Consider the following 22,044-nt stretch of genomic DNA (forward strand, 5'->3'; position numbering starts at 1 on the left):
CAAAAGCAACAATAATATAATAATTGTAATAATAATAATAACAACTATTTATATATATATATATATATATATAAAAAATTGTACTTCCCTTTCTAAAATATTTTAGAAAGGTAATTCACGGATGAATCTTTAATCATTATATATTTTGAACCTGTTATCTTCATATTCATTTTGGAAGCCTTTTAAAGGGATAGTTAACTCAAGAAAAGAAAAAGAAAATTCTCTTATTCTAGTCAATTAGTTTTCGCAGAGGGCCGAATTCTGCCAAAAATACCAAGGCAAGGGCCACTGACCTATATATATTTTAGAAAGGGAAGTTTACGGGAAGCGCATCAAAAATACCATACCAATATCAAAATTAAAAAAAACTAAACAAAACAAAAAAACCTAATTAGAGACAATATCATCCATCTATACCAGGGGTGGGCAAACTTGGCCCTTCCAGGCCACTTTCCTTCAGAGTTTAGATCCAACCCTAATCAAACACACCTGAACCAGCTAATCATTGTCTTCAAGACTACTAGAAGGCTACAGGCAGGTGCAGGGGCGTAGATTACGCGGGGGACACGGGGGACGTGTCCCCCCCCCACTTTTAATATCACGTAAATTCGTCTCCGCACTTTTTCGGGCAAGTGTGTTCGCATAGAGGTTTTCAAGAGCCGGTGTGAATAAATATAGATTTAAATTCAAAGAGACAGGATAGTCTGTGCATGATCTGATGTTTTATTCGGACCCAGAATAAGGCGAGATGAACATCACGGAGCGCTAAACACTCATGCAGTGTATGTTTCATTCATACTCGAAGCCGGAGGGAGCTCTCGCAGAAAGTCGTACAAGGAAATTCCTAATATGGACAAAAGCGTCCAGCTATCGCTGTATGAAAGCAGTTGTTTTCAGAAAAACAGAAACGTTTGGAAACATGAAAAATTTAAACATACGATTGCGACAATATGGTTTATTTGTGTTTGTCAAGTCATCTCCAGGTAATAAATAAAGTATATGAACAATGCAGTGCTAATTGACATAGCATTTATTACAGTATTGAAACTATTCTGCCTTATTCAAAAACTGTTGACTGGTACGTTATATAGATTACAGAAATGTTATATTGTAATGTTTTATTTATATATATATAAAACTTTTCTGTCCCCCTCACTTCTGAAATGATGGCTACGCCCCTGGGCAGGTGATTTTTATCAGGGTTGGATCAAATCTCTGCAGGAAAGTGGCCTGGAAGGGCCAAGTTTGCCCATCACTGATCTATACATAACTACGGGAGGGGACAATGACATTTTATTGATGGCTGTCAAATTCATCCTCAGGGGACGTTAGAGGGGCGTGGCTTTACACACGAGTTGCTTTTGTTCATGTATTATAGCAAGCACTTATTCTCAGTAGTAGCCGTAACAATGTAATTCTCAATAGTTTATATCCAGCTCCCATATCAAAGGTTTAGATTCATGCATTTGGTTCACACTTGAATTTCTCATCACCAAAAACTGCGTATTTTGACAGGTTGGATGTGGCCTGCTATTGTAAACTAGACGATGTGTAAACTAGAGAGTTATGTTACGATTAATACATGAAAAACCCGAGACTTAACAATGTGACATTACCAGAAACGTGTGCATAAAATATACTCAAGAATATTAACATGCATTACGGTTTTCAGAGTCCAAAAACAAGGTCCAGCTGACCTGCAGCATTCATTGGCTAACACGCTAATCTCTGATGATGACTAAAACAGTGTCGTCAGTGTCAACACAGTGTACGAAACATTTCTTGTGTTGGATGTATATCTGTGCAGCTCACCGGTAACAAAGAATGGACGAATCCGTTGAAATGTAAGACAACTATAAGCGCATGAATGTGATCCAGCAGCGAGCTAACTGGCTGCTAGCATTCTGACACTTGCACAGAAGTACTGTCGCTTCTTGACAGCATAGTCACATCCCGATAAATCACGAAGTCGAGTGTATTAAAAGGCAAAATCATAAAAAAGAAGTCTGTTCAAATTTGCATTGTGTATAAAATGCATTGGTATCTCGTCTGACAGGTTTGAGGCTGATGTTTACATATTGTATCCCAGAATGCTTTTCACGGGGCTTGTGCGACTGACCTTTCATTTTTACTGATGACTTCAAAAGCGCTGTGATGACGCAATAACACAAAATAAAAGCATGAATTTTATTTTTGTAGACCATTTAGGGTATCAAAGAGTTTTGTTTCAGACTGCAGGTTACTGGATCTAGAAATCTCTTCTGTCAAGTGTCGTCTTTGCCCTTTTCGAGATGATAAAATAACCTAGAATCAGCACTTACTGTTGGATTTATGTTACTTGTGACAGTATACTGTCTATTTTTTTAATGGTTTGGTTGAAAGTAGGAAACTTACCTTCCTCCTCACAAAATCTAGCAGAATAAGCAGACATGCACATGTCTCTAACACAGAGTCCTTATTTAACTACATTTGCATCTTCTCTGTTTTGATTAGCACGCTGAGGTTTTATCTTAGCATTTTGTTAGTCTGGACATAAGTTGTCATGTGTATGTTCTGTATGGACAGCTTTTCATTGCTAAAATGTTTTATGAATTGAATTGTATAATTAAAGGGATAGTTCATCCAAAAATGAAAATTTGATGTTTATCTGCTGACCCCCAGGGCATCCAAGATGTAGGTGACTTTGTTTCTTCAGTAGAACACATTTGATGATTTTTAAGTCCAACCGTTGATTTTTAAGTCTATCAGTCGTATAATGCATGGCAATGGTAACACAATCTATGAGAGTAAACAAAACATGCACAGACATCCAAATTAAACCCTGCGGCTCGTGACGACACATTGATGTCCTAAGACACGAAACGATCAGTTTGTGCCAGAAACCGAACAGTATTTATATCATTTTTTTACCTCTAATACACCACTATGTCCAACTGTCTTTGGGCGCACGCAGGGCATCCGGTGAGTGAGGTGTGTACGCGCTCTGGCGTAGTTTACGTTAATGGGTGTGTTGATATCCAGCCGAATCAACCATAACTTCAGGCGAGCAGGCTCAGAAGTTGGGAATATGTGGAAAGTCACCACTCCTGAATGAGTTCGCGCGAGAGAACGTAATCTTTTAGTATTAAGTCGGTTTTAAGTTGAACAATCCGGATAAGCGCAAGTAAGTACCATTTTGATTAGCCGTCGTACCTACAATGACTGTGCACTGTGTAAACATGAGTGTCGTATACATGCGAGAGATCACTTCCGGTGCTTGCGTAAACCACGCCAGAGCGCGTCCACACCTCACGCACCGCTGGACATAGTGGTGTATTAGAGGTAAAAAATTATATAAATACTGTTCGGTTTCTGGCACAAACCGATTGTTTCGTGTCTTAGGACATCAATGTGTCGTCACAAGCCGCAAGGTTTAATTTGGATTTGTCTGTATGTTTTTTTTACTCTCGTAGATTCTGTTGCTATTGCCATGCATTATAAGACTGACAGACTGCAATGGTTAAAGTTAAAAATCTTAGTTTGTATCCTACTGAAGAAGCAAAGTCACCTACATCTTGGATGCCCTGGGGGTAAGCAGATAAACATCACATTTTCTTTTTTGGGTGAACTATCCTTTTAAGGTAACAGTGTATTGGTTAACAATGTGTTGACATGGAGGCCTTACAAATTAATCAAGAACAATTTGTTTGTAGACATATTTAATTGATTTAAATTCATACATCAGTCATGTATAAGACAGAGAGCAGCATCAAGGGGAAAAAAAACAGTTGTTAAAGGTAGAAAAAATAAATAGCTTGTAAAAGGAAGCTATAACAATAGCATTGTGCAGACCTTCATTGAAGGGATAGAATGCTTTAGTTTCAAATATGCACCATTTCAAAACTTGCATAATTTTGACTCAAATGGAATGCAAATCTTTTCTCTCATATTTTCAAATTCTTACAGGGTCTATTCAATTACATTACAGGCTAAGTCAATTTGCAGGTATCAAATTAAATTAAATTTTGCCATATGTGAAACGGCTCTTGCAACAAATATCAGTGCTCTTCTGGCTAAAGGGAAAATTTCAGAAATATCAGCAATGTCTGCTCAGAACTGTTGCGTTTAAATAAACTGTTTACCCATAGTTGTCTCATTAAATAAAATAATATTTATTAACAACATTCAGATTATTTTTTTCTCTTTATTCCTATAATGGGTATGTGGGTGGTAGATTTTGAAATGCATGTATACAGTGTCAACTAAAGCTAAGGATAAGTAAGGACAAATTAACAGAATATAGATTGCAAAGATGCATGCAATCTCAATGTGTCTTTCACAAGAAATGTATTTTCTCTTTTTTGTGTCTTAGTAATCATTGCAATTATCTTGAGGGCACATGTGTGTCCAATAATATACAGTAATTATCCACTTCTAAATGAACATTTAGCAAATAAATTATTTTCTCCAGTAAACTCACATATGCCAGTATCGGTTATTTTAAATGATTCCATTTAAGTAATGTGCACCAGTGGATGCCAATAGAAACATTAATTAATTTAAGGCACACTTTGCAGTCTTTACACTGTTGCTCTCAGGCTGGCATAGCTTGTTGCCTAATGGCTGTATATATGTACAGAAAGACCAACAGTGTGAGAGAAAATGCAATTCCACTTTGATTCTTCATTACAAACTAAAATCATTCATCCAAATCAACAGTCATAACCAGGCAACATTTTAAAGGTAAAATCAGCATTTTTGTATCGATTCCAACAGCTCTTATCTGTGTACGCTGTTCACATACACCTATTGTGTGACCAGTAAAGGACTGTACTTCCAAATATTGTTTCCTCCAGTGTTGTAATTTGAAAAATCTGAAAGCCTTTGAGGGTGATACCAGTATTAAAAGTAATAGATATCAATATGAAACAGACCCAATGCTACAAAACATAAGCTGGCAATAAAAATAAATGTGTGAAATTAATTAGTCTAGCATGTATAAAGATACTAAAATGCAGTCCGTTGTGGACAATTCTAGAAAGGTGGATGCTCTGACTTGAATAATTTATGTGACCACCTTTGAACAGAATTTCAGCAGGTTTGTGCAAATGTTTCCAAAGGACTCCAACGACCATGAACATTATGAAGCTTGTATTGACTGAGGTAGATCTCCGTGGGAGGTTACCTTTGTGGTTAAAAGAGAATTAGATTAAACCATGATATAGATAATAATTCATATCAAATGTCCTGGTTATGCTTGATAAGTCATCTCCAATCTAATGCTCTATCCTCCCAAGAGCTTCTTTGCTTGTTTCTGAAGCTTTTTCTCAGTCACTAGAGACACTACGGATCCCACCACCTTCTCATTCTCTACTACTCCACACAATGTCAGTTTTAGCAGTCCTGGTAAAAACATTCCCCTACAACTACCTCTGGCCTCTTGTCTGGGTTGCACTTCTCATGCCCTAGAACCTTGCCCGTGTAGTCCACACAGACTACGGTGCGGTGGCGCTGTCCGACACCGCAAGTCTGAGAGCATGCTGACCATGGCCCCATTTGCCACATGGGACAGGGCAGATCCCCACAGGGCCGGATGTCTGCTGGTCGCAGGTCGGCATCGCAGAGGTAAGACAAGGATCCCTCCCCATCTCTACACTCCACGCTTCTCCTGGACCATCCAGCACCACAGCTCTTGGAGCACTCAGACCACTCACCCAGGACCCAGTCAGCTCCCCCAAAAGGCAAGATGACATGTGGCGAAATTCTGCTGTCTGTGCCTGGCTTGCTAAAAGGCACATCCCTCGGCAAAAAGAAAGTATACTTGATCCTAGGAGGTGAGGTGTCCCCAGCGGTGGACAGCAGCTGGATGGTGATGGGCTCCCAAAGTCTGTAAAAGCTGAGGAGTCGCTCCAAGGTGGTGGAAGAGCCGCTGTAGCGAAGCATGGCGCCAGGCACTGGGATGTCCTGCTCTGCCATAGACACTGAGAAATTCCCATTCAGGATGTAGGTTCCATCTTCTGCCTTTACCGCCAAGTAGTTACCATCGTGTGCGATGCCTCGATGACTGCGTTGTTTTATGTCAATATTAGTCGCCCCAGCTGGGATGGTAACTACATCAATGTAGCCAATACTGTGGAGAAATAATAGTAAACAGTATATCATAAACTTGGGTGATATGAATATCGGTACAATATTGGTTATAGGCCCACATTAAACTCTTAAAAGTATAGTTCACCCAAAAATGAAAATTCTGTCATTAATTACTCACCCTCATGTCGTTTCAAACCCGTAAGACCTTCGTTCATCTTCGGAACACAAATTAAGATATTTTTGATGGAATCTGAGAGCTGTCTGACCCTGCATAGACAGCAACGCAACTGAAATGTTCAAAAACGTAGCAAGGAGATCGGTAAAATAATCCATATGACGTCAGTGGTTCAACCACAATTATACGAAGCTACGAGAATACTTTTTGTGCGCAAAAACCCCCCGACTTTATTCAACAATTTGTCTTCTCCGCATCACCCTAGTGCCATTTTGGAGAATATCCGCTGGACGTAAATAACGTATGCCGGATCTGTTTCCTACGCTGTTGTGATTTGATCTGAATGGAAACAGCATGTGACGTGTGACGCAGCTGACACAGAACAGCATACGTTGTTTGCGTCCAGCGGATATTCTCCAAAATGACACTAGGGTGATGCGGAGGAGACGAATTGTTGAATAAAGTCTTTTTTTTTTCTTTTGCACACAAAAAGTATTCTCGTAGCTTTGCGGTTAAACCACTGATGTCACATGGATTATTTTACCGATCTCCTTGCTACGTTTCTGGACTTGGGAACATTTCAGTTGCGTTGCTGTCTATGCAGGGTCAGACAGCTCTCAGATTCCATCAAAAATATCTTAATTTGTGTTCCGAAGATGAACGAAGGTCTTACGGGTTTGAAACGACATGGGGGTGAGTAATTAATGACAGAATTGTAATTTTTGGGTGAACTAACCCTTTAAATATAAGGGTTCTTTATTAGCATCTATGCTTCCATGAAATACCTTTAACATCCATGGAATCTTTGCATTGCACAAAAGGTTCCATGTAGTGGAAAAAGTTTCTTTAGATTATAAAAAAAAATTGTATTCTGAGAGTGTAGTCACATTTCGCAAATTTGCAAAATTGTGTGTGTAAAATACAGTCATCCCAATAGTAATCCGGGTGATCAGAAGTTTTGGGTGAGGACGAAAACCTTCCCCATGCAGATTTTGGTCACATGAATTTTCCACATTGAATAATAAAAACCTGCTTGTTTAGAAAGTGACTTGCGCGTGAGGGGTGCTTTATACACCTCTACACTACAATAGAGGGTATGCATTGATGTCACTTTCATGACGGAACATGCCCACTCAGTCGGACTGAGAGGTAAAATATTTTGCAACTTGGCTGGCGCTAGTAGAGGAAACTGTGAAAACAGGAGTAAAACAAATTAACAGCTTAAATTAAAGGCAGTTGGACTCAAAGAACCAGCAGCCCATGGATCTGTTTGACAGCAACATAGCTCTACATACACATGATCATCATCATCATGTCACCCAGCCCTAAAATATGTTAAAGGCAGAAATTACATTATGTCTTTATGTAAAGCTGCTTTGAAACGATGTGTATTGTGAAGTGCTGTATAGCATATTGAGGTGAAATCAAAGTGGCGAGAACACCAATGGATATTCTGGTTGTTTCAATATATTTTGTAGAAACTGATTTTGTAGAAACACTAATGCTGCCACTCAGGTGGGCACAACCACAGTGAATTCCGCCTACTGTGACATCATGTGCATATCCTCTATCCACCTTTTTCTTCAACGCGGAAGTAAGCCTATGGGTGAGACTTCCGGATCATTAACCGCTATAGGTAAATAACGAGGAGAATAACAACGTGCAGTAAACGGTAAAATTGTTTGCACTACAAACCAGTGTGTTCATAAATAAGATAATACATTAAAATAATATGATAAGACACACTTTTTGTTCAGCTAAAAATAGCTGGATGCAGATGAGACCGGAAGCCAGACCCATAGAATTTACAAATGGCCGCGCCCATTTTTACGACAAGAAAAAGTTGGATAATGGACCTTTTTTGTTAGCAAAATTTTGCTGCAATTTCACTACCGTGACCAAAATACTTAAGTTGTGACTTAAGTCAAAAATAGTTATTTTAAGAACTGTTCACTGAAAAATGGTTCTTCTATGGTATCACCGTTAAAACCCCCTTCTGGAGCTTGGAATTTTGAATTCATCGATATTATATTGGATACTTAATTTGAACATGATCATTTATCCTACTTTTACAGTTATACTACCTTAGCTGTCTTTTAAAGCTCACTTAAAGACAATCTATAAAAAAATGAATAATTTAATAACACGGTTTAGTTAAATTTAGTATATCAGCAGCTCATTCCTTTCCCAGTTTTTATGTTCCATCATTTTAAATGGTATTAGTAATGCTTATATATACAATATTTACTTACGTAGCTTTGTTTAGTGAGCCACTTATTTTCCTACAGGTGGTACCATCACCTCCGCAGATACCACACTTATCCAGCTTTTCATTGGAGCCTATCACCTGGTCACAACCGGCTTTGATGCACTGGCCCTGAACACAGATAGATGTGGTGTCTGGCCCACAGGTGGTGCCATCCACAACCTGCACAGCACATATGAAACATCAGCATTAGAATAGACAGACAGCCTAAACCCAAACGAATATTTAAAAAATAATGTGCATTTTTATTGCAGTGGCAGCCTAAGTGCTCCAGTGTATTCTGTTCTAACATAATGGCTATTCCACACAAAGCGGAATAGCAAAAACTCTGGGCTAAAGATTATGTCAAAACAACTACATTTCAGCGGTATCTGAAATATCAGTTACAGAGGTGCACTCAAGAGCTTAAGCAAGTAGTTGTACTGTAGGGTTAGGGTGCTCAGGTTTCACATTTTACAACAGGGAAAATATTTAATGCATGAGAGTTTAGTGGGAGTTTAAAGATATCAATGGGCCTGTGGCAAGAGGGAAGTCTAAGAAAGAGATCATCTGACATCTTAGTAAAGCTTTAGAGCAGACAGATACATAGAAGAGACTAAAATTTATTTCACATATTGTCATTATTGCTGATCAGATTAGATGAAAAGGAAAACGTTTTCAATGGATGTGTACCTTGGCTTCAAAAACTTTGAATTCATTGCTCCCTTTGGATCGGCAGACGAGTTTGCAGCGGTCTCGTGGAGAGATGCCGGAATATTTGGGGATCCACTGCTTCATGTTTCCTTGAATGTCCAAATAACGGTCACTGTTATACTTTTCACACTGCTCCTCTCTGAAGCTTTTTCCTGTGGATTAAATATATGGTTACTGGTGCACCACTAAGAATAATGTGGTTATAAACAATGCATGGTCTTTTGACCTCTTGACCTCATTCACTCCCCTCACTCATTCTCTAGCCCTCAATAATGTGACCTATGCCACCCAATGGAGGTTTATTTATAAAATGTTACCATGGTCCTCTGGGCATGTCTGAGTATTGCAGGACTGGTATTTGACCCTCTGTCCCACACAGTATGATCCCCCATTCTGTGGCACTGGAGCAGTGCACTCACGGTGAGAAAACTCCACACCCCCACCACATGTCCGTGAGCACGACCCCCAAGGGCCCCACTCTCCCCATCCACCATTGACTGACACCTGGAGCACAAATAGAGACTGTTAGATATACATTTTACTGTAATATGTAGCACCTAGAATTAAAAAATACAGTAAAAATGCACATTTATAAATATTATTACAATTTAAGATAACTGTTATCTATTTCAGTATACTTGAAAATGTAATTTACTCCTGTGATGGTAAAGCAGAATTTATTAGCAGCCATTACTCCAACCTTCAGTGTCACATGATCTTCAGAAATTATTCTAATATGCTGATTCTAATATGCTCGAGAAACATTTCTTATTATTATCATTGTTGAGAACAGCTAATATTTTAGTGGAAACTTTTCAGGATTTTTTGATAAATAGAAGGTTCAAAAGAACAGCCTTTATTTGAAATAGAAATATTTTGTGACATTATAAATGTCTTTACTGTCACTTTTGTCTTGCAAAGTGCTCCTAAACATCACTTCCAGTAAACGTAGTGCTGACGGAATGTGAGCATACCACACTGCAGTTTTGTCAGGGTTTTTTATGAGTTGGCTGAGGGATGCCGTCTAACAGCCAGGCCGTCTAGGATCACAAGCTGGGGGGTTTTAATAAACTACACCAAATATAATCATGCTTATTTTAAAAGGCTTTGCTTAATACATTGCAACTGCATCTTAAATGGAAAGCTAAAAAATAATCGAGCTTTTTAAAGGTTCCCGCTATATAAACTCTCTTTCTCTCTCTCTCTAGCATTTAGAAGCTGAATTTAAAGTAGATTGATTATTTTAAGCTGCTCAAAGACGAGGCCTGGTTGGGATCCAAGAGGAGGAATGAGTTTCATTTCTGAAGGGGAAAAAAAAGAACAGACTGACTCTAAGCACTCTGAGACTTTTTCAAACATGTAAACACTATGGTCAAAAGAATGTGTCATCTTTAATGTTGAAGGAAGGGAAATACTTAAAAGTTTTGAACATGGGCGTAGCTTGTGTGGGGGGGGGGGGGGGGCGATTTAAGAATTTTAAGCGATTTTATGGCTCCCCCATAGCGATTTAAGAATTTTACTAAATATTTATTTATAACGTTTTCTCTATGAAGTAAAAATGTATATAATGCATTTAATAATACATGTAAAAGTGAATACGTAAAAGTGAATCAATTTTAAATTGTTATTGTAAGTAAATTAATAAATCAAAACAAACTTAACGTCTCCCTCAATCTCATTTGCGTAAGAATTGTCACGTGACAAATCTGCATTTTGGTGGATAATAGACTTAACGGTAATGCTTGCCTGTTGTGTGGAATAAAATGATGTTCCGCATTTTTAACAACATACACGAACAGCAGAGAACTCTGGAGACAACGAAAAACTCAGATGTGGTTACCATGACAACCTCAGCACTTGCCACTGCTCTATGTGAATGTGAATATGTAGATTTACTATAGCAAAACTAAAATGTGTTTAAAAGTACGTCTGACCAAATCCACCGGTTTGGTTTGGCCCCCCCAAACTCAAACGTCAAGCTACGCCTATGGTTTTGAATAAGCTGAGAAGAGATCATTCAGACAGGATGCGCACATTTTTTTAATTTTTAAAAGGAAGAGTAGGGTGACGCACAAGAGGCCATAAGCAAGGCGTCACCTACAGTGTCAGATATTTGTTAATAGTGGCGCCCGTAAATCTGAACATGGGTGTTTTACATGCATATGTGCTGACAGATAAAGTGTGATAAAACCAGATGACGCACATACACACATCCTCCTGGCCATGCATACCTTCTCGTCTCCCGCCTCCTCCAGTGCACTCGACAGACACAAACCCTCACGGCATCTCCTGTCCTCCCCACATGAAGTACCGTCGGCCCAGGGGAGGCTTCCATTCCTGGTCGTGCACTGTATCTTTCCTTCTTCTCGACACCACAGCTGTGCACACATCTGATCTTCAGGGGCATTGGGACAGTGGGTGTACTCGTCCCCAAATACCTGCTGGCATTGCCGTTCCAGACCAAACATATGGCCGGGGAGCTCGGTGGGTAAAGGGATGCTCTTCTCGGGTGGATCCAGCAAACAGTCACCTGAGGAATGCACAAGCAGGGTCTTATTTAGCTGTGTTTGTAGAGACTGCTTCAAATTAAATTTAAAGATCGTCTTCCTGTAGCTCAAACAGTAGAGCATGGTGCTAGCAACACCAAGGTTATAGGTTTGATTCTCAGGGAAAGCAATTACTGAAAAAATGTCTACCTTGAATGCAATATAAGTAGCATCTCCCAAATACACAGATATGACTGTAAATTATATTATGCTTATAAGGTGGTTTGCTGTGTTTTCTTTAAGCCCATTGCTATTGACCGAGTGTTTACTTCAGCTAAAACAATCTCTTACATACAGCAAGTCTAAAACAGGTGTGCATGTTAGCTTGAGGGGACTATTTTCATTGCAGAGAGATCTCACTGTACCTCCTCTCACCACAATGCATGTAAGACATAATAGTCTCCCATCTGGAGATTTCCATTATTTAACCTATTATTGTGCAGCCTCAGTTAGCTCACTCTAGAACAATTCGGTAACAAAAGAAAGTGTAATTTTACTGTAAGGAATGTCTACTCTGAGTTTTTCCAAATATAGTTTTATCCATATGGATAAAGATATGGAGACAGTATAATGCCTTGAAACAATTACACATACTTCTTGACTCCCTTTCTGTTTTTCCAAGATTGATACTGTAAAATCTTATTAGGCTTAAAGTATTGAGGACCCCTTAATATCTTAAGTATTAAGAATTTGGTTAAATTAATGTTATGAATGCTTAGTAATGAAAGGCTTTTGTTGAAATGGATACAGGCATAACAACAATGGAAAATAACAGCCTTGAAGTTGTATCAGTTCATAGTCTACCTGTGGCAACAGTGCAACCGGTAAAGACGGCATGTGCTTGGCAACGCGCACTGCCTCTGTGAGGGAAAACAGTTGTTAAACCTGGAATGTGTGAGTCACTGAAGATGAGTCAGTGGAAGAGTTGGAACGAGAGTGTGTAGACTGAGATATCAACTGAGATAAATCAACAACTGGAGAAAAAATGTCTACCATATTTCCTGAGTTGTCATTTTTTCTTATCTGAGTTCAACTTTATTGTGAAATCATAGTTAATATTAGGCTTCCTTAATTGACAGTTGACGGATACACCTTCAGTATGTCCTTTGGGATATCGTTCACTTAATGAGTTTATAGCACAACTTCACAGCTTCACAGAGAGGAAAATATATATACATACACTACCATTCAAAATAAAAATATAATTAATACATTTACATTTAATCCATTAATGTAATTCAATTAATTGTTTTAATCTGCAAGGATGTGTTAAATTGATCAAAAGTGACAGTAAAGACATTTATGTTACAAAAATGTTTTTTTTTTACTTTCTATTCATCAATGAATCCTGAAAAAATATTTCATGGTTTCCACAAAAATATTAAGCAGCACAACTGTTTTCAATGTGACGCTGAAGACTGGAGTAATGGCTGCTGAAAATTCAGCTTAGCCAGCACAAGAATCAATTACATTTTAAAATATATTAAAATAGAAAATAGTTATTTTAAACTGTAAGAATATTTTACAATATTACTCTTTTACTACATTTTTGATCAAATAAATGCAGCCTTGGTGAGCATAAGAGACATTAGAAATCAGGGGTCTTTCTGATCCCAAATATTTGAACGGTAGTGTATATATTCATACCATACATGAGTAGATAAAGTGAGTGAGAGTGAGCTTACTCTGTAAAGACTGTTAGTTTTGACACTCTCAGCAAAATTACTGAGTGTGGTCCCACCAGCCCATTATTAGTGGTTAGAGAGTAAGTTAAGACAGAAGTGGCATTTAAACAAGAAACTTGCAAAATATTGAAAGAAAGTAAATTCATAAAACACAGGCATCTACATTATAGAGATTTTTAGAGACATTAAGATCAAAATTATACAGTAGATTCTCTGTGACATGTTTCCATTAACTTTTGAATGACAGATTTGCAATTTAAGCCAAATGTCTCTAAATTTCACTGAATATTATTACATTTTTTTTTCTCTGGGTCTCTAGGAAATATGCACCAGTATGTTCTAAGGCCAAAACCAAACAAAAACTGAAAACCAAATGTTAACCGAGGGAAAACCAGCTGTTAATAAAAAATACATTTAGAAAGACAAGAGCAAAACAAATAGAACTGCATTTCAGCGAGTTCTTTTTCACTGACATATAACTTTTAAAAAAGGGAAATGATTAAAAAAGCATCCTGACACACAGAGAAGGATCATACCGTGGCCACTGTCGAAGAACTCTGTGATGTAGAGTGCACTACATGGAGACCAGGGAAGAGTTTTGTTGAGGTGGACAAAGAAAGGAGCCATCATATGATGTCCATTGAGATGCCCGAACAACTTCTCACAGTTTTTAGAATCATCATGTGGCATGCTGAGTACATGGCCTGAAAAAAGGAGAGGAAAACAGAAAGATGTACTGAACCTGTACAGTGTAATAACGTTTCCACATTGCTGTACTCCTCCATATGACCGAGAGATCTATATATCTTTCACTGATTTTTATCACTGCTGCTCACTGTGCTTTTTGCCTTTCCACAGGATATCACTTACAACCAAACATTCAAACAGTAAGAACTCTGTGATGTAGAGTGCACTACATGGAGACCAGGGAAGAGTTTTGTTGAGGTGGACAAAGAAAGGAGCCATCATATGATGTCCATTGAGATGCCCGAACAACTTCTCACAGTTTTTAGAATCATCATGTGGCATGCTGAGTACATGGCCTGAAAAAAAGGAGAGGAAAACAGAAAGATGTACTGAACCTGTACAGTGTAATAACGTTTCCACATTGCTGTACTCCTCCATATGACCGAGAGATCTATATATCTTTCACTGATTTTTATCACTGCTGCTCACTGTGCTTTTTGCCTTTCCACAGGATATCACTTACAACCAAACATTCAAACAGGCAACAACACTGCGGCTACTACTGCAACTTGATGCTTATTCAATGGAGAGTCCATAACTTTACCTGTATTTTGAACACTTGTTTGTGTGTGCATATTCAACATGTTTTTTTTTACTCACTCAAGAGATTGTGATTATTTAAAAATATATGAAATACAAGAAATTGTCCTGTATAACTTGGACAGACAGACAGCTCAATGATATTGACATTTTTAATACATCAACTTCTAAAGCCACTCTACAGAATGTAAGTCTATTTCGATTATTTACTGGTTTTTGAATTATCTTCATTCTCAAATTTAACACGTGATTCATCATTTTACAATCAAATACTGACATGAAATTAATTGTGATTAAAACGACATATCACGCGATGAATTAAAATGTGTAATCAATCAACGGCCCTAGTAGTAACACCAAGTTCTCGGTGTATTTTAGCTGCTGCAAACAGCTGGTTTACATTAATTAATGACTCAGTCTGGAACACATGCTCTTGTCCAGACAGTCTAAGTCTGAGATGTCTAACTACAGACTTTGAGTCTGGTTATGTGTGTGAACATACCGAGTTCATGTGACACAGTAAATGCTGCCTGAAGGCCGTTGTCCTCTATAACTGAGCAGCTTCTTTTGGGGTCACACATAGTGCCAATATCAGCTACACCCAGAGTGTCACAATCCTTATATCCACAAATATCCTGAGGTCAAAGAGAGAGAGACAAATGGGCATATGAGACAGAGAGATGTGAGATGAAAAAAAGAGAAGCGAGAGGAGAGGGGGACACATCTGAGACACTGATATCCAGACATCGCTCCATTAGTTCCAGACAGCCCCTTTTTCCCCAAGCAGGCTCTTGCCAGCAAAACATATTTGTCAGTGTTTCCATCGTAAAATTAAGCAAATACATGGCAGACTGCATACTAGAAAAAAAAACAAGAGGGGGAAAATTAACTGTGAGATAGCTGGACCACACAGCACATGTAGACAAAGGGCCTGTACAGAGCTTCCCTGTCCAGACAGGGATAACCTTGACTAGGGAAGACGTCTCAGTGGAAGCCATGTGAGATGAACAGAGACACCCAGAACTCCTCCGCTAAATAAAAACCACCTGCTTCTCCATCCAGGACTGAGATCTTTGTTCGTTCTATTGTGTTGCTCTCAGCTGGAAGGCCAGCCAAATTTTAGTTTCTCCTACATCTATTTTATCCAGTGCTAGCCCTCTGGTTTTTGGCAGAGCTACAATCTCATGCTTGCTGTCTCTAAGATTGGACAAGGGGTTCCCTGCTGAGCATTGTGATCATGACCCTGTCATTGACTCAATAAATTATGTCTTGTTTTGGAAAAGTGGTAGCCAAGTGAGTTAAACAAAATCTGAAGGTAATTACATCTGTAAAATGTGTGTGGACTGGAAATGTTGGGGAAAAATTGTTGCCATCTTTCCTGATGGAAAAATGAATTAAATGAACTACATATTTCTAATATTAAAAGTAAATCTGCTATTAAAAGTCCAGTTGTGCCATCATTTTAAGCCCAAAACACATTTGATCGTTTGAGCATGGGTTACTTATGTACATGGGTCATGAGATAAATTTCTTTCTACAGGATGTCAATTAATGTTGTTTTTTCATTTAAATTGGATTCTGTTGTCCTAAAATGTGTCTGCTTTGTGTTTCTTACCTCTCTAGTGAACAAGATGGCAGTGTCATAGTGTTCAGGATGTCTCTGGCTGCCTGGGTTGAAAATTTGTTGCCACCTGCAGAAGTTGCGCAGGGCAACACCACCATTGCTTGAAAGCTCAGGTCCCACCTCCTCATCCTCCACAACCACCATCTTCACTACTACCAGACTAACAGCATTTTTCAGGCTAGGATGCACATAAACCTGTGCTGCCATGGACATCACTGTCAGAAGGTAGTGCTGTCGAAAGAAAGAGAGAGAATAGAAATTTAGTAATCCAACCAAAATGGTCTGTGGATACATTGCATAAACAAATCTCAAAGATACTAAATATACAGCCCTGGATATACAGTACCAAAAACGTGATTTTTGGCATTAAAGCTAGATGATTAAAGCAGTCTGATTGGCTGTTTTCAGTGTCATACATTAGGAGATTATGACTTGACAACATTTTAGAAACAGGCCTTATTTTCCATGTTAAATATATTCATTAGCTTTATCTCAATCATCTGAAATAATGCAGCTGCCGCAAATATCATAGTACGACCAGTACAGACAGCTGTTAAACAAGTATTTTCTTCATTAAACTTCACACTACATTTTTGGGGGAGAGAATAAAATGGTGGCCCAAATCTGAAGGCCTGTGGGACCAAAACATTTAAACATTTGTTCTTCTTTCTATCAATTAAATGAGTCACAAACAACTCCTGGATGTCCTCCTTTTCCAGATGGTCCTTTCGCCCCCTCTGTATTTTATTTTCTCCCACACTGATTCGAAGACATGTTTCATATTTTGTTACACTCTGTATAACCAACCCCATAGTCAAAGTCTTAGTGGTTTGCCTGATTTATGTTACTTTTCATATCTAAACCATAGACCGATCATTAAAGGGATAGTTCACCCAAAAATGAAAATTTGACGTTTATCTGCTTAGCCCCAGGGCATCAAAGATGTAGGTGACTTTGTTTCTTCGGTAGAACACAAACGAAGATTTTTAACTCAAACCGTTGCAGTCTGTCAGTCTTATAATGGAGGTGAATGGGAATCACGGCTTTGAGAGTAAAAAAAAAACATACACAAACGAAACCAAGTTAAACCCTGTGGCTCGTGATGATACATTGATGTGTAAAGACACGAAACGATCGGTCTGTGCAAGAAACTGAACAGTATTTATATCGTTTTTTTACCTCTGATTCACGCAATGTCCAAACTGTCCTGAGTGGCGGCGCGTCCTCCTGAGCGTGTTCTCAACAGCAGGCGCGTGAGGTGTCTTCTTCTTCTTCTTCTTGCTTTACGGCGGATCGCAGACTTATAAGTGCATTACCGCCACCTATCTCTCAAGTGGACCATTGACACTCCTAATTGAGATTGATGTAAGAATGTCAATGGTCCAGAACGCCCTGATACATTGATGTGTAAAGACACGAAACGATCGGTCTGTGCAAGAAACTCAGGAGGCCTCAGGAGGACGCGCTGCCGCTCAGGACAGTTCGAACATTGTGTGAATCAGAGGTAAAAAAACGATATAAATACTGTTCAGTTTCTTGCACAGACCAATCGTTTAACGCCCTCAGGAGGACGCGCTGCCGCTCAGGACAGTTCGAACATTGCGTGAATCAGAGGTAAAAAAAACGATATAAATACTGTTCAGTTTCTTGCACAGACCAATCGTTTTGTGTCTTTACACATCAATGTATCATCACGAGCCGCAGGGTTTAATTTGGTTTTGTTTGTGTGTTTTCTTTTACTCTCAAAGCCGTGATTGCCATTCAAGTTCATTATAAGATTGACAGACTGCAGCGGTTTGTGTTAAAAATCTTTGTTTGTGTTCTACCAAAGAAACAAAGTCACCTACATCTTGGATGCCCTGGGGGTAAGCAGATAAACATAAAATTTTCATTTTTGGGTGAACTATCCCTTTAAGAGCTAATTCGTTTTATCCTTTATTAAAAACCTTTCTATGATACTTCAATTGACATGTGAATACAGCTGCAGTTTTACATGGGAATAAAGACTGACTGGAATGAAAATGTGTCCCTGAATGACAGTTTTGTCCTGAAATCCTTGATAATGTGAAACAGCACATATGACAGCTGTTTTGAGTGCAATCATATTTAGTTAACAGCACATTAGTTAAATGGATAAACACACACTCTAAAAAATGCTGGGTTGTTTCAACCCAACTTTGGGTCAAATATGGACTAACCTAACTTTTGGGTTAAAAATTTTATGTAAAATTTAACCCAACAGTTGGGTTAGTCCATATTTGACCCAAAGTTGGGTTGAAACAACCCAGCATTTTTTAGAGTCCATATTCCGAACTTTCAGTGTTTACTTTAGTACATATCTTAAGAGTTAGCAGTGTTAACATAATGTGTTTTGTTTCATATAGTACATGCATTTCTGACAAACCAGTTATTATGCATATTTCTATTTACACCAAGCTTCACATTTCTCCAAGTAATGTGCAGACTAAAACCGGACTATAAACTGTAGGTGGAATGGATTGACAGATTTTGCTCAAAGCATTCTGTAACTTACGGAGCCCCAAAGGGACCTTTGCAAAAATAAAAAATACACAGACTTTCGCATACGCATGAGAAACTATTGCGTGCTCACAATAAACTTTTCACGTGTGCACGTGTTACAATGTTTAATGTACAATGTTTATTTAAACTATAACCTATTTCCTTTGTGCGTCATTGCAATTTTACTGTGAAGAAAACGTGAGTATGGATGCACATGAATTAATAAAGACCTATTTGCTCAAATTTTGGCTTTCTTTAAAGGGGTCATATGATGCTTTTTTAAAGATAATTATTTGGTGTATTTGGTGTAACAGAATATGTTGACATGCTTTAATGTTCAAAAAACACATTATTTTTCAAATACTGTACATTATTGTAGGTCCTCAATGCCCCGCCTCTCTCAAACGCTTCGTTTTCTATAAAGTCCCTCCTTCCGACAAGCGCAGTCTGCTCTGATTGGCCAGCTGACCCAGTGCATTGTGATTGGCTGAACACTACAAGCACTCATCGGAAATGTAACGCCCCTTACCATAATCGTGAGCTTCATCTTATTATAGCCTACATCAAATATCATGGCAGTGGAGTACAGTGGAGATCAAAATATTTTTTAAAAAACTATATTTTCCTGAATTTCGAGGTCACTACTTAGTCCTATTTGAAGTTATCCTAACAGGAGTAGAAGGACAGTTTTGTAAGCATATTTCATAAATTAATTGTATTCTGAAGCACAGTATAAAAATTAAATGAGATATTTCAAAAGGAGGTGTTATTGGTGTTAATCTGGCACCTGGTGCTAATTTCCTTAATTATAACAAATCCTGTTTAACTGGCAGCATTCCTCCAATTTTCACTGAGATTGCAGGATGGTGGGCTGCTCTAAGGTGACTGAAACCCTGCAACAGGAGGTTGTCCAGATGAAGGCCAAAGGGATGACCATTTGAGTCATTGCAAGAGAAGTTGGTCATTCTAAATCTGTACATGGTCGTCCACATAAGACAAATGCACAAGAAGACAGGATAATGCAGATACTCAAGGGGGATAGGCTCAACACTGCAGCTGGAATTGCTTTTTTTTTTCTTTGCGAAGGTCCCTTTAGGGACTCCAGTAACTCCAATCTTCAACTTCACCTGAGCTTTCTATCTCCGTGAGAGAAACCCCACTGCAAGCAACCAAGGAGAGAAAGAAAACCTTTCGTGAAAGAAAACATGCCAAAACTTTCAAAAAGCCAGATTCGCTCCAAGATCAGTGCTCCCTAGTCCCTACAACACTGCAGTATGTTGACCTAAAATGCACTCTGAAGGCTGCTGGTAAATTCAGTTTTACGTGTTAACGCACACTTTCTTTGCGCGTGCTATGTCAGATTGAATGTCACCTTGAAAACTTATTGAGGAGACTTGATGGGTCTCTGTGAAACGAATGTTTATTTAGGTACCTTATTAAAGGTGGGTGTAGCAAATAAGCTACAGTTAAAAGGTTTGTAAAAATGTCTACAAATATTCCATACATATTGCAGTCACAGTTGTCCGTGTTGCCAAGGACAACAATTGGGGCATGACTGAAAGATATTAGCTTGTAAAATAAATAAATATATTAATAAAATAAAATAAAAAAGGAAAATTATATATACAAATCTTGATATTCATATAAAGTGGTTTCACCAGGTGGTCTGCTGAAGCCCCTCGGATGAGTGGTGAAACGTCTTAAGTAAATGAACAGCCAGGTCGGTCTGAATTGTACATTAACAATTGCTCATGCCATTCAAAATAAAACGACTAGAAAATGTGTGACTTCTATAAAGGCAGCTTGACTCACCTTTATCTCGTCTCCATAGAAACGTGTCATAGAAGCGTCGGCGACTACCAGGGTCTCGATGTATCTCGCAGCTGACACGAACCTTTTTGCGCGACTCACTTTGCCGTCTTCGTCTTCACTAGAGTTCAGGTTGCTCTTTTTCACAAAACGGTCAACTCTCTGTTGATCAAAGAGCATATTTGACGCTCTGCGATTTTTGGGAAAGGCTCGCCTTTTAACGACGTGCACCTGCAGAAAAGATTTCCCGGTGGTCTTGGCACTTGCTTTAGGCTGAATAAAGTACTCGTCACCTTGCGTTATGAAGGTACCCTGGATGCCGTGACATAAACTGACTGCAACTACCGATTCCTTTTCAGAGTTGACCGTTCCTTTGTAGAAACAGTCTCTGAGGTCCGCACCACTGTCTCCGTACTGGGGGACATCCCTGAAAACACCTCCGCTCCTGGAGGCGTCCAGAACGGCTGGAAGGTTTTTTGCATTTACGCGCTGGACGTTTAATGATGGAGACACGAACTTGCTATCCGGCGTCAGGTCAAGCAGGAAAAGTTGACCAAATGCATTGATCTTAAATCGTCTCTCTTCATTTCTCCAAAAACCACCTTTTCTGAATGTAAGGTTTACTGGCACGGTCTCCTCTTCCTCGTTTAGCTCACCCAGAGCTAACTGAGACATAAGATTTGCTAAGAAAACCATAAAACAAACAATTGTGGATACCATTTTAATAGTGAATTCAAAAAATATCCAAACCTTTATGTTGAAAAATAAGAAAACGGCACTGGAGGCACAGATAATTCTATTTTAAAACAAAGATGCAATAAATAATATTAATATTGATTTATAAGAATTCAAATTGAGTCTCGAGAGTTCACAGAAACAGTCTTGTAAGGAAATACTCATCATCCGGCTCAGTGTATAAGCGAAGAATGTTCTTGCGCTGGTATTTATACAGTCTTGGGCTTCTCCAGCGTACGCGGTTTATTTTTGATATTCATACTCTCTCCTCCCCCTCGTGCGCCAAAGCAGAAAAAAATCCTGGTTTGATCCAATAGGGCAACCGGCACGGCCCCTTTTCACTGCGGCTCTTGCTTACAGCTATGATTATAACAGCCGGCTGGAATGCTGTAGGACACTTGAAGTATGTGTTGAGTGTCAACCAGATGCTAGGGGGCGTGTTAGATCAGTGAAAATCTAGGAAGAAACGCAATGTACCCACGAGCAAATGGTGTCTTCCTAGATAGCAGCGGACTATGAAGGTGACATCTGAATAGACACTGACTGGTGGTTAACCATAAATCAAAACAAATGAAAAAAAAACCTTTCCCAAATAGCCTATACGTGCAAATCACGTAGTGCACATCAAATTGCAA

At 38.8% G+C, this 22,044-nt stretch overlaps 2 protein-coding genes across 4 annotated transcripts in view; both read right to left on the reverse strand.

Moving 5' to 3' along the window:
* LOC107587334 (zinc finger and BTB domain-containing protein 44-like) overlaps positions 1-2,080 on the reverse strand; it is a 17,579-nt gene extending 15,499 nt beyond the window's left edge. For all 3 annotated transcript variants that reach the window (XM_016275075.1, XM_016275076.1, XM_016275077.1), the window contains exon 1: positions 1,813-2,080. The gene's annotated coding sequence lies outside the window, so the exon portion shown is untranslated. The remainder of the gene's footprint in view (positions 1-1,812) is intronic.
* A 1,621-nt stretch (positions 2,081-3,701) lies between these two features.
* Positions 3,702-21,922, reverse strand: LOC107587335 (A disintegrin and metalloproteinase with thrombospondin motifs 8-like). Its single transcript, XM_016275078.1, has 9 exons — positions 20,678-21,922; positions 16,337-16,576; positions 15,224-15,356; positions 13,971-14,138; positions 11,435-11,733; positions 9,521-9,707; positions 9,183-9,355; positions 8,497-8,672; positions 3,702-6,109 (listed from the first exon to the last, which is right to left on the reverse strand). The coding sequence occupies exons 1-9, from the start codon at positions 21,392-21,394 to the stop codon at positions 5,374-5,376; spliced, it is 2,829 nt and encodes a 942-aa protein (XP_016130564.1). The 5' UTR covers positions 21,395-21,922; the 3' UTR covers positions 3,702-5,373.
* Positions 21,923-22,044: the final 122 nt, after the last annotated feature.

Source organism: Sinocyclocheilus grahami, unplaced genomic scaffold (genome assembly GCF_001515645.1).
Source record: "Sinocyclocheilus grahami isolate Dianchi unplaced genomic scaffold, SAMN03320097.WGS_v1.1 scaffold92.1, whole genome shotgun sequence".
In the NCBI taxonomy this organism is placed as follows: domain Eukaryota; kingdom Metazoa; phylum Chordata; class Actinopteri; order Cypriniformes; family Cyprinidae; genus Sinocyclocheilus; species Sinocyclocheilus grahami.

Excerpts from the sequence above, each read along its gene's own strand:
- LOC107587335 (XM_016275078.1), bottom strand. The coding sequence starts at position 21,394 with ATGGTATCCACAATTGTTTGTTTTATGGTTTTCTTAGCAAATCTTATG. Across the intron at positions 11,734-13,970 it reads GTTCTTCGACAGTGGCCACG|GTGACTGTTTGCTGGATCCA; the intron begins GTATGATCCTTC and ends TGCATTCCTCAG. Across the intron at positions 8,673-9,182 it reads TCAAAGTTTTTGAAGCCAAG|GTTGTGGATGGCACCACCTG; the intron begins GTACACATCCAT and ends TGTGCTGTGCAG.